Consider the following 13,832-nt stretch of genomic DNA (forward strand, 5'->3'; position numbering starts at 1 on the left):
ATAGCATACTATTGAAATGATGAAGGAAATGGTTTCAGAGAAAACTGGCAAGACTTGTATAAACTGACACAGGGTAAAGTGAACAGAACCAGGAGAACAATTTATACAAAAACAATATTGCAAAGGCAAACAACTTTGAAAGACTTAGGGACTCTGACCAGAGTAATAACCAACCACTATTTCAAAAGACTTGTTACGAAAAATGTTATCCACCTCCTGAGACAGAGCTGAAAGACTCAAGAGTACAAAATGAGACATGTATGTATGTATGTGTGTATGTACATGTATATGTGTATATATATGAGTGTGTGTATATACATATATGATTTATACAAAAACAACATTGTAAAAAACAACATTGAAAGATTTAAGATCTTTGATCAATGCAAGAACCAACCATAATTCCAGGAGACTGATGATGATCAATGTCACCCACATCCTGAGAGAAAGGTGATGGGTTCACAATGCAGGATGAGTCATACACTTCTACACATGAACAATTTGGGAACTTGTTGTGCTTAACTATGCATGCTTATTACAAAGGTTTTTTTTTATTTTAAATTAGGAGAAGGTGGAATGGAGAAAAAGTAAATGTTAATTAATTGAAAACTATTCCTGTAGGTAGATTCTTTAAATTGGTGCTTTATTTTATGTATTTAGAAGTTCTGGAAAGTGTCTTCTATTTACTTCTTGCATTATGGCAAGTTTGGGGTTACTTTTTTTTCCATGTTCTTCTGGTAGACATTATCCTTAAGTGTCTCTATGCATCTTGTCTTCAAGATCGATGCGTTTTAATTTTATAGACATCATGTCTTCTTTTAAAGTTATTTTTTGCTTCTCTTTTTCCAGATAGTCCTTCACTTCAGTATATTCTCAATCTGTTTTCCTCCCCTTTTGCTTTTCTGGAGCAACTTGGCACTATGAAGTCAAGTTTTTTTCTACTAATTATTCCTGCTGTGCAGGCCATAAATTCTGCCATTTGTTCCCATCTAACGTCTCTCAAGATTCTAATTTCTCTCTTTGAGCCATCTGGAAACATCTTGCTGAAACTGCATGCTCTATCGGAAATCTCCAGGGTTCTATGTTTCATGAGGTGCTGGTTGAATATGCTTTGTGTGGAATATTTATTTAGACATGTTTCTAACCTTTTAGATATCTTCTTTCTCATTTTCCCTACTAATCTTTGTATCTTCCTTGTTGATTTAGTTGATTGTGCTCTAGGTTTTTAATTGAATTTTCTTCCAGATCTATGGTGGTTTTAGCCTTTTTTCCTTATTTTTGTCCGTCACATACTTTCTAATTCCTCCCTCTTTTTTGTTTAAGTCAAGAATGGGGAGTCAGGCTTGGTCAATACTTTCATATATTTTATATTTTATATTCTTAATAAAGCAATAAAGTCTGACATAAGCAAACAATTATCTTTCAAAATAACAAAAAGAAACCTAATTCATGAATTGGCTAATATTCTAGTCCTTACCCTTCACAGACATTCAGTTGAAGAGCTACAAATCTGATGGAACAGACTGTGCCCAAAACATGCATAATAATGGCTACAGTTGGTTACAAGGCCTCTTCCAGGCTTTCTGTCTCCCTGAAACTCCATGGCAATGGTGTTAAACCAAAGTAGAAGGGGAAGCCACTAAAATGTACATAAGGATCCCTGAGGACTGCATATGAACTTAGTTTTAAAATATGATATTATCTATATTTTATTGTATTTTTGTTAAATATTTCTCTATTATATTTTCATACATTCAATCTGCTGCACTCCAAAGTGTTGTGGGCCAAATGCAGTTGTATATTTGAAACCTCTGCTCTAAACAATATCTAGCTAAACGTAAGGATTTTGTTCAAAGTGAATCTGGGGGGAGGGGCAGCTAAGTGGCATAGTGGATAGAGCACTGGCCCTGGAGTCAGGAGGACCTGAGTTCAAATCCGGTCTCAGACACTTGACATTTACTAGCTATGTGACCCCGGGCAAATCACTTAAACACATTGCCTAGCAAAGAAACAAAAAGAAAAGAACAAAAAAAGGAAATCTGGATGCCAGTATGGTCCACTAAAACTTTCTCAAAGATGCTTGGTCTCCTCCTGGGTCTCCTCCAACCTAAACTTTCATTTGACCCCACATTCCCTTAATATATTGTTCTATATGTCTCCTCCCTTTTACAGACAAACTTCCAGGAAAAGCTACCTACACTTGTTACTGCCACTTCCTCACATCCCTTGCAATATACTTCTCAACTCCTTGAATTTGGCAATCCCACCACTCAAATCAAATTGCCCTCTCCAAGGTCACCAACAATTTCATAATTACTAAACTCGATAACCTTTTCTTAACCCTCATCCTTCTTGATCTCTCTGTGCCACAGGATACTGCTGACCAACCCTTCCTCCTAGCTATCTTCTCCATGCCAAGTTTTTGTTACACTGCTTTCTCCTAGTTTTCCTACCTATCTAACCAATTTTTCTTAGGGTCCTTTGTAAGAGGATCATTTTATATCATTCTTTTTCCAAATCCTCCCACATTTTGAACTTCCCTATCACTGTCAAGGGTACAACCCTTCTCCCAGTCACCCAAGCACTAGCGAAGAGAGTGGGATCAGTAATAGGATTGCCCCTTAAGCAACCCACCCCCATAAAAAACATAAAAGAGGAAAAGAAGTTAATTGAACTATTTAAAAGAATGCACAGAACAGAACAGAAAGAGGTAGAAAAGAAAACACAGAAAAACAGGACAGCTTTGAAAGTAACATGGAAGTTGTTAGATATGTTTTAAAAGCATAGTTTCACATACAATCATTTTTCCTCTTCTATTTTAGATATGGAAATACTCTTTTTTTTTGGTATAGTGTAGAATACAAAAATGGAAGAAAAAAAAGAGTAAGTTTTCAACTTTAACCTACAATAATTGGGCCAAGAAACAATGAAAAGCATACTCAGGATTTACAACATCTAAAACTTAAAATTCCTGAAGTCCCACTACCAAAATATCAGTCTAAAAGTCTAAAAGTGAGGCAGCCTAGTACGCTAGAAAGCACATCTAAGGGTCAAGGGAACTTCATGCAAGTCTTAATGCTGCCACTTAATCTTGGGCATGCTGGTCACTCTTCTTTTCTAAGTCTTAATTTCCTCATCTGTAAAATAAGGATAATCTGGGACTCTGGGACTGCTTGAATGATAATAATCTCAGAGAGTTACATACTACATATTATAAAACAATAGCAGAATGTTATTAGAATAGTAGAGTAAGTTACAGAGCCCACAATAAATTAATAGAAGCATATAATTATAGGCTAATGAAAAGGCCAAAAATTAAGTTATCAAAAAAAATTTCTTCTTCAAATTCTATTGTCCATGGTAGCTAAAAACCATACTGAATAACGAACAAACTGTTATAAAAACATATGAGCTGCAAATAACATATTTTATTGTTTATTAATTTGCTTTTAAATCTACTTAAGAGGGTATATAACATTGTAAATCTGATCCAGATTTTTTGTAAAAATGATTTTCTTTTAAAGATTCATGAACTAACAGAGGTAAAAGGAGACTTGGAAATTATTTCCAATCCCCATGAATTACAGATTAAAAAAAAGTAGGGTCAGAGAAGCAAGTAATGCTAGTAAATAGCAATGCCAGAATTTAAATAATATAGTGTGAAGAGGTGTTGGTCTCTTTTTTCCATTAATATTTACTCATTAGCAGGTTTTCTTTACCTATAGCTGCAATTATCAATTTATTTAGACTAAATGAGGGAAGAGTGACTATAAATAAAATCCTCCACATATTTCATCTTCTTGTTCATTAAATCTCTTTAAACAACTGATAGTGAGTTTAAAAATGACAAATTTTAGTTTTATTCTTTTCCTTACCTGAACCACATTTAGAAAGAGCTGCTGGTAAACAATTAAGTAACAAAAGATTAAAGCACAAGAAGAAGAAAGGGAAGTAAAGAGAATAGATAATCCATATTCCTCATAATCAAATCCTAGAAAATTGCTGACTTCAGGGCTAATCCTAAAGTGTAACTATGCCATCATAATCTCAAATTTCCAAGAGTAGATGATTGACTCCAAAAATTAACATGTAAGTAATATAGTTTAACATTTATATTTTTAAATTTGTAGTTTTGCCAATGTATTAAGATTTTTTAAGTGAAAATATAAGACACTATTGTGGGTATATACTGTAAGAATAACTTACATGTTCTAAATTTCTTCCTTGGAAAAATAAATATTAAAAATTAACACATAGATAATAATAAATCATTTGGCTTCAATACTAACATACCCAACATAATGTGAATTAGATGAATTTTAGAAATAAAAATCATACTGGATAAGGTTGATAATCGCAATTTCTAGAGGAAAGACTCAATTTCAGATAGTTTCTAGAATGAAGAGAAAAGTCTGGCTCATTAATATATCTTGGCTCATGAGTACTAGATGGGTTTGCCCTTTTTAGATCTAGGTATTATGGACAAAAAAATGAGGATGACGGGTGGGAATTAAAGAAGGAAAATCTGTTTCAATTCAATCTACCTTTAATTGTATATTACCTCAACACAGAAACAATGACTTCAGCCCCCACACTTCTAGCCCTTCCCCATTAAAAAAAAAGCCAAAAAATGGAAAAAGACAAATCTAAGACTACATATTTGATTTATTTTATTAAGCAGCTTGCCAGACCATAAAATAACCTGTTCAGAACATAAGGTATGGCTCACAACCTAAAATTGTAACCTTACCTTGGCATGAGCAGGCCCTCTTTCATTCAGAAGCTTATACTGGGGTTGAACTCTATTGAAACGGGCTAACTCATTTACCAGACACATTGGAGTTTTCTCTTTGGGGTTTGCCATGTTATCTTGGAGAGGAGCTGTAAATAAAGAATCTGTAAAGTTTTGGTGGAGAAACACCTTCTTCACAACTTCATAAAACTTTGCAAAAATGAAAAAAAATGTATTTTTAAAAAACATTTTGCAGATTATTAATCTTACCAAAACCATACACCTGTATAAATTATTGAGTAAAATTTATGTAACTCTGAAAATCTTTTTTTTGCCTTTTCCATTACATGCAACAGAAGTAATTTATCATTCACAAAATAACTATCAAATAAAAACAAAAAACTTTTCCCTCTCCTCAATAACTAATAATGCTATATATGGCAGCAGATTTATAAAATCTGTTACATAATTTAAAATTTCATTAACTAAAAAAAAATTGTTGGTTCAAAGGTCAAATAATTTAACTTCCAAGTAGAAGTTTAATTAAATATTTTTATTTCCTTATTAGCTTCTTAACATAATTCTGAATCAGAGAATGTGAGATGAAGAAGAGGTTTAGCAATCTAATCCAATGAGGCCCCACAAGGAGTAAAGGGATTTCCATTTTACACAAGTTAGTAGAGAGGGAGGACAAGGAACAAGGTCTTCCAAATCCCTTCCTAATTCTCTTCCCATAACATGTCATTCTTCTACTTCCCTATTTGTACTATTATTAACTTCTTCTACCTTTTTTCCTCCTCCATTTACTTTCAATTTTTCTTAGCATGTTGAGAACTATTTCATTTTCTACACCCTGTTAATATAGTTTATCCTGCATTTTCCTGTCATCATCTATATAAATTTATAAATATAAGAACTTCTTAATTTGTTTTTTATCCATGATACTAAACCAGTGTATTCATTAGGGTAAAAAAAAGAAGCAGCAGCATTAATCACTGCCAGCTGATACAAAAAATTTATAAAAAATGAAAAATATAACTTGGCTTACTTAATGCTCAGTTAAACTCCCCTTTTTAGGAAATACTCAGAATAGATACAGAATAGGATGTAAAAAGGAATAAAATGGCTTCATCTAAGAACATTAGTCACTTTAAAACTTTCTGTGGTCAGGCTAAACTAGGCAGTTATTTTTCTATAACCTTTAGCATCATTCTTTTCCAGGCCCAAATGAATTGGATATAATGAATTGACCAAAATCATGATAATGAACCATTTTATCAGAAAATTACAACCTTACCAGGTAACTTCTTAGAAGGACCAGAATCCAACAGACCGATGATATGATTATTACAATTGACAGCTAACTCTGGAATTGAACCATTCATGGTGCCTTGCAGACTCAGAGAACTTGGAGATGTTAAAGATGGGGATAGCACCGTAGAAGAGAGGGTACATTCAGTGAAGTTTACCGAAGTCTGCATTTTAACTTGCCACTGTCTATCACTGCAATAAAAACAAATATTTGGCAAGTTATTCTTTTATTTCAGAAAATTGGTGAGATAAGGAAAGTACAAAATGACTCAATGTTAGAAACAAATTTTGAACCTTGCATACTTACTGCAGCAGTCATCAATGACAAAATTACTAGTCATTATGGAGTTACAATGTTAATTAAATGGTTGACCAGGGTTAATTAAATGGTATAAGTTACTTGGTTATCCACAATTACAGTGAAATAAGAAATTTTAAAAGGAAAAAAATTAAAATTTATCAGAAGATTCCCCAATCTTACATCATATCATAATTGCATTGCCAGAACTACTGTGCAACATTTATAGTTCTACTATGCTAAATATTTACCTTTCATGCAAAAAGATGTATAGCACATAAAAATATTGCAAGGACAAATGTTATCTTAAGCTCACTTGCTTTCTCTCTTAAAAACAAAAATAAATATGTTCATATTCATCTTCCTTTTGACTATCTACTTTTGAGAAACAACACTATTCCACTTGGATATTTTGGTTCTGAAACAAAGTTCTGGTTATAGGTGGGGAGTGCAACAGAGTATATATATATATGCAAGATGTATAGGCAATTCACTTTTTAATAAAGCTTGAAAACAAAAATCTATACTTACAAAACAGACAAATTAGGGAATAATTATTCATATTAAAAAAATAAATCTTTAAAAGGTTTTGCTTAATGATTTCTTTAAATATGTCCACCCAAGAGAATTTCCTTGCTTACAAATTTGGCATAGTGTAGTCAAAGGAAAACTTCAGTATTAGCATTACTGAATTACAATATACACTGAAGTATTAGTAGCCATTACATCAATTAAAAATTATGATCAAGCAACTCTAAAATCATGTCAATGTAGCACAGAGGTTTTTTAACCTGAGGTCAGTGAACTGGGTTTTTGTTTCTGTTTTATTCCACATTGTGATAACTATATTGAAATACAATTGATTTTATTTTATGAACTTAAAAACATTCTGAGAAGGGCTTCACCATACTGCTAAAGGTGGGGTTCATGACACACAAAAAGGTTAAGAACCCCTGATGGAGAAGGTGGTTTTGCACCTGAGTTTTGAAAGAAGAGAAATTCCATGACGGAGAAGTAAAGAGGGAGCATGCTCTAGGTATGGGAAACAGCCAGTGCAAAGGTAAAGAGAGAAGAGATTAAGAGTCACATATGAGGAACCGAAAGAAGGCCATGTGGGCAGGACAAAAGAACTCAGAAAGAGTAATACCTGAAGAGACAGGAAAAATGTGCCAAGGCCAAGTTGTGAAGGGCTTTAAAAGGCAAACAGAGGAGTTTACATTTTATCCTAAAACCAATAGGGAGCCACTGGAGTTTAATGAGTAGGGGAAAGCTGATAAAGCATGAAAGAATTTGTTGAGCAGGAGAGAGTTTATCAAGTAAGAGGTATTTGAATATAAGTCCTAACAAGCTTTTGGACCCTGTATTACACTTTTTAATCTCCTTCCAGAAATAAAATACATATATTAGGAATAATGAATAATATGTTTATATTGAAAGGCAACAGGACATATTGAATAACCTCAAAGCCAGGAAGATCTAAGTTCAAGTACTGTCTCTGACACATACTGGCTGTATGACCCTGAGGTTAAATCCCTTAACCTCCAAGTACTCTAGGCAACTTTTTTTTTTAATAATTGTTATTTCAACATAACTGGTGTCCTTGGTAATCATATATACTTTGCTTTATGTATTTAAGTGTATTTAAAATGTATTTAAAAACATTATTCTGATGTAAAGTCCATTGGCTTCACAAGATTGCCAAAGGGGCCCACGACACAAACAAGGTTAAGAACCCCTTCCTAAATAAATATGCAGAATGGTAAATACATTTTGAGGGCCTGGATAATGTGAGAATTTGTTATGCCTGACCATATATATTTGCTACAAGGGTTTTGTTTTTCTTTCATTTCAGTGGGAGAGAGGAGAAAGAAGAAATAAATTCTTGATAATGGGGGGAAGGGAGGTGGCCAGGATTTAATTTTTTTAATCCCTTTCTAAAACTTGTAGCATGATAGTAAAGGTGCCATCTTGTGTCATTGTAGCATTGGAAGAAGGAATTTCCTCCCCTAGAAGTTCCTATACTAATGAAATCCCAGGTCTAGGCCCCTACACATATATTATTAACATAAAACATACACATACATATATATATGTGTGTACATGCATACCTACATATAATATGTATGTGTGCATCTATATAATCATATATGAAAAATAAAATCATGTACGTATATGATTTCCACTTGAAATCATCTCATGAAAAGAGTATACCAGAAACCTGTTTACACAGGGGGGTGGGGGGAGATATCCTTATCTATCCTAAAAATTTTTAGGCAAAAAGGTTTAGCCAAACACAGGAGTTGGGCCTTTTGTGCAGTACTTTATATACTGGGGTATCTTGCATCTGTGAAGTTTATGGCATGACACAAAGGCAAAAAATATATATCCATTATACCAAAACATACCATTTCATTGCCAGTAAAACTCTAGATGATGATTTTGTGCACTTAAGCCAAGAAAAAAACCATAAGATTATGGATTTGGAGCTGAAAGGACCTTATCCAACCCACTCATTTTACAGATGAGGAAACTGAAGTCCACAATGCCTAATGAATTAATGCTTCTAAGATGAGGCACAACAGAAAAAAATGAATGATCTAAAAAAAAGCAAAATCTGTGATGGCAATAACAAAATAGAAATTGATTCGAAAACAGCTCAAAATCAGTACTTCAAAAGTTTAAACATCACGAGAATCACAAAAAGATAAATAAGGAATAAATAAGGACTATGAACCAGAGAATAAAATTTACAGGAAGGGAAAGGAATTAATGCAGAGAACCAAGCAAAGAAATTAGATAACTAAATAAATAAAAGAAAGAATAAATCAATAATTTAAGCAAAAAACGCAATACTGGGGAAAGGGTTGACAAATCAGAAAGAAGTCTAAGGGTGGAAAGGAAAACTTGTGGGAATAGTGTTGCATCAAAGCAATTTAAAGAAAACTACTCTTAGGAGCAAAGTATTGACTTAAAACTCTCCCTGGATCACTGCTTTGTCATAGCGGAGGAGCTTGTGTAGCTCAATGAAACTACGAACTGTGTTGTACAGGATTACCCAAGACAGACATGTCACAGTGAAGAGTTCTGACACAAGGTGATATGCTGGAGAAAGAAATAGCCAATCACTTTAGTATCTTTGCCAATAAAATCTCGTGGACAGTACTCAAATGATAAAAGAGATGACACTGGAAAACCTCAGGTAAGAAGGTGTCCAATATGCTACTGGGGAAGAGTGAAGGACAACTACAAGTAGCTCCAGTACTAATGAAACAGCTTGAGCAAAGCTAAAAGGAAGGTCATTTGCAGATGCATCTGGTTCCAAAAGGAAAGTCCAAAAGACTAATATTGCATAGGAACCTGGAATGTAAGTTCTTTGAACCAAGGTAAGCTGAATGTGGTCAAACAGGAGATGGAAAAATTAAATATCGACATCTTGGGTGTCAGTGAACTTAAATGTATTGAACTGGGTGAATTGAATTCAGATGATCTCTACATATGCTACTATAGGCAAGAAGCCCTTAAAGAAATGGAATAGCCCTCAGAGTCAATAAAAGAGTGAGAAAAGTAGTACTGGAGTATAATTTCAAAATTGATTGAATGATAACCGTTTGAATCCAAGAGAAACTGTTCAACATTAATGTTCAACAGTAATGCAAGTCTATATTCCAACCACTATGCCAAAGAGGCCAAAATAATCAATTCTATGAAGACCTATAGTATCTTCTAGAAATAACACCCAAAAAAGATGTAACATTCATCATAAGGGATTGAAATGCTAAAGTAGGAAATCAAAAGATAATTGAAATAACAGGCAAGTTTGGCCTTGGAGTACAAAATGAGACAGGGCAGAGACTAATAGAGTTTTGTCAAGACAACTCATTGGTCATAATAAAGACTCTTTTTAACAACTCAAAAGGCAACACCAAAAGGTGACATCACCAGATGATCACTATAGAAGTCAGATTCATTATATAATTTGCAGCTAAAGGTGGAAAAACTCTATATAATCAGTTAAAATGAGACCTGGAGCTGACTATGGATCAGATCATGAGCATATTTTTGCAAAATTCAGACAAATTGAAGAAAATAGAGAAAACTATCAGACCATATAAATAAGACCTAAATAATATCCCTTATGAATATGAAGTGGAATTGATGAATAGATTTGGTAGAGTGCCTGAAGAACTATGGACAGAGGTTTGCAATACTGTACAAGAGATGGTAACAAAAAACATTCCAAAGTAAAAAAGAAGAGCAAGGAAGCAAAATGGCTGACTGATGACACTTTACAAATACCAAAGGAAAGAAGGAAAGCAAAAGGGAAAGATATTTTTGTTGTTTTTAAGTCATTTCAGTGGTGTCCAACTCTTTGTGACCCCACTTGAGGTTTTCTTAGCAGATACTGGAGTGGTCTGCCATTTCTTTCTGAAGGAAACTGAAGCAAATAGATTTAAGTGACTTGCCCAGGGTCACACAGATAGTAAGCGTCTGAGGCCAAATTTGAACTCAGGAAAATGAGTCCTCCTGACTCCAGGGCCAATACTCTATCCACTGTGACACCTAGTGGTCCCAATCCAACTGAATGTAGAATTCCAGAGAACAGTAAGGAGAGATAAGAAAGTTGCCTTAAGTGAGCAATGCAAAGAAATAGAGGAACATAATAGAATGGGAAAGACAAGAGATCTCTTCAAGAAAATTAGAGATATCACCAAACAAGAGATAGAGAACATTATGAAATACAAAATGGATAATTTTGATTACATTAAATTAAAAAGATTTTGCACAAACAAAACCAATGCAATCAAGATTAGAAGGAAAGCAGAAAGCTGGGAAACAATTTTTACAACCAGTGTTTCTGATAAAAGCCTCTTTTCTCAAATATATAGTGAACTGTGTCAAATTTACAAGAATACAAGTTATTCCCCAATTGATAAATAGTCAAAGGATATGAACAGGCAGTTTTCAGATGAAGAAATTAAAGCTATTCATAGTCATATGAAAAAATGCTCTAGGGGCAGCTAGGTAGCTCAGTGGATAGAACACTGGCCCTGGAGTCAGGAGGATCTGAGTTCAAATTTGGCCTCAGACACATAACACTTACAAGCTCTGTGACTCTGGGCAAGTCACTTAACCCTAATTTTCTCACACACAAAAAAAAAGAAAGAAAGAAAAAGAAAAAATGCTCTAAAACACTACTGATTAGAGAAATGCAAATTAAAACAACTCTGAGGTACCACCTCATACCTATCAGATTAACTAATATGACAGAAAAGGAAAATGATAAATTATGAAGAAGATATGGGAAAATTGGAACACTAATGCATCACTGGTGGAGTTGTGAAATGATCCAACACTCTAGAGAACAATTTGGAACTACGCCCAAAGGGCTATAAAACTGTGCATACTCTTTGATCCAGCAATACCACTACTACGTCTGTATCCCAAAGAGATCATAAAAAAGGGGAAAGGACCTACATGTACAAAAATATTTATAGCAGCTGTTTTTGTGGTGGCAAAGAATTGGAAATTGAGGGAATGACCATCAACTGGGGAATGGCTGAACAAACTGTGGTATATGAATGTAATGGAATACTATTATGCTATAAGAAATGATGAGCAAGCTGATTTCAAAAAAACCTGAAAGACTGACATGAACTGATGCTGAGTGAAGTGAACAGAACCAGGAGAACATTGTACACAGTAACAGCAACATTGTGTGAAGATCAACTATGATAGACCTAGCTCTTCTCAGCAATACAAGGATCAGAGACAATTCCAAAAGACTCATGATGGAAAATGCTATCCACATCCAGAGGAAGAACTATGGAGTCTGAATGCAGATTGAAGCATACTATTTTCACTTTTTTTGCTTTTTGTTTTTTCTTTCTTGTGGTTTTTCTCTTCTTTTCTGATTCTTCTTTCACAATATGACTAATGTGGAAATACGTTTAACATGATTACACATGTTTAAGCTATATCAGATTGCTTGCTGTCTTGGGGAAGGAGTAGGGAACAGAAGGAGGTAAGAAAATTTGAAACTCAAAATCTCATAAAAAATGAATGTCAAAAACTATCTTCACATGTGACTAGAAAAATAAAATACTATTAACAAAAAAAGAAAAAGAAAGTTAGAGATATCAAGGGAAAGTTTTATGCAAAAATAAGCATAATAAAAGACAAAAATGGTAGGGATTTAACAGAAGCAGAAGAGAATAAGAGGTGGCAAAAAATATACAAAAGATCTATACAAGAAAGATCTTAACATCACAGATAACCACTGAGGTATGGTTACTGATCTAGAGCAGGACATCCTAGAGAATAAAGTCAAGTGGGCCTTAAGAAACATTGCTAACAATAAGGCTAGTGGAGGTGACAGAATTCCAGCTGAGCTATTTAAAATCCTAAAAGACAATGCAGTTGAAGTGTTGTACTCAATATACCAGCAAATTTGGAAAACACAGCAGAGGTCACTGGAGTCCCAATCCTAAAGAAGGGCAATGCCAAGGAATATTCAAATTACCAAACAATTATGCTCATTTCCACACCAGCAAGGTTATGCTTAAGATTCTGTAAGCTAGGCTTTAGCAATATATGAACCAAAAACTACCAGAAGAGCAGAATGGTTTTCAAAGAGGCAGAGTAACTAGAGACAAAATTTCCAACATTTGCTAGATTACAGAAAAATCAAAGGAGTTCCAGAAAAACATTTACTTCTGCTTCATTGACTACAACAAAGCCTTTGACTGTGTGGATCACAACAAAATGTGGAGAGTCCTCAAAGAGATGGGAGTATCAGAACATCTTACTTGCCTCCTGAGGAACCTGTATGTGGGTCAAGAAGCAACAGTTAAAATCTAAAATGGAGCAAGTGATTGATTTAAGATTGGAAAAGGAGTATGAATGACAAGGCTGTATGCTGTCATCGTATTTATTAAAATTATATGCAGAGTACCTCATGCTAACTGCCACGCTGGATAAACCAAAAGCTGGAATTAACATTGCTGGGAGAAATATCAACAATCTCAGTGAAAAGAAATTAATAAGCCTCTTGATGAGGGTGAAAGAGGAGAGTCTAAAAACTAGTCCTAACATCAAAAAACTAATATCTTGGCAATTGGTCCCATCACTTCCTGGCAAATAAAGGGAGAAGAAATGAAAGCAGTATAAGATTTTATATTCTTGGACTCAAAGATCACTACAGACAGAGACCACAGCTATGAAATTTAAAGATGCTTGCTACTTGGAAGGAAAGCTATGGCAAATCTAGACAACATACTAAAAAGCAGAGACATCACCTTGCTGACAAAGGTCCATATAATCAAAGCTATGGTTTTTCCAGTAGCAATGTATGGCTGTAAGAATTGGACTATAAGGAAAGCTGAGCACTACAGAATCAACACTTTCAAACTGTGGTGCTGGAGAACTTCTGAGAGTCCCTTTGACAGCAAGGTCAAACCAGTCAACATTTAAAGAAATTAATTCAGAGTAGTC

At 34.2% G+C, this 13,832-nt stretch overlaps 1 protein-coding gene across 3 annotated transcripts in view; it reads right to left on the minus strand.

Annotated features, from left to right (window-relative positions):
- The window catches only part of LOC114054268 (double-stranded RNA-binding protein Staufen homolog 2-like), a 405,344-nt gene that overhangs the window by 356,886 nt on the left and 34,626 nt on the right, over positions 1 to 13,832 (minus strand). For 2 of the 3 annotated variants that reach the window (XM_027877456.1, XM_027877457.1), the window contains exons 2-3: positions 6,030 to 6,235; positions 4,751 to 4,881 (exon numbers count right to left, since the gene is read on the minus strand). In XM_027877456.1, the coding sequence (XP_027733257.1) occupies positions 4,751 to 4,881; positions 6,030 to 6,213 (315 nt within the window). In that variant the 5' untranslated portion in view covers positions 6,214 to 6,235. Of the gene's footprint in view, positions 1 to 4,750; positions 4,882 to 6,029; positions 6,236 to 13,832 lie in introns of those variants that run through there. The other variant, XM_027877458.1, reaches the window with a different exon arrangement.

This window comes from Vombatus ursinus, unplaced genomic scaffold (genome assembly GCF_900497805.2).
Source record: "Vombatus ursinus unplaced genomic scaffold, bare-nosed wombat genome assembly UNPS02014812.1, whole genome shotgun sequence".
NCBI lineage: Eukaryota > Metazoa > Chordata > Mammalia > Diprotodontia > Vombatidae > Vombatus > Vombatus ursinus.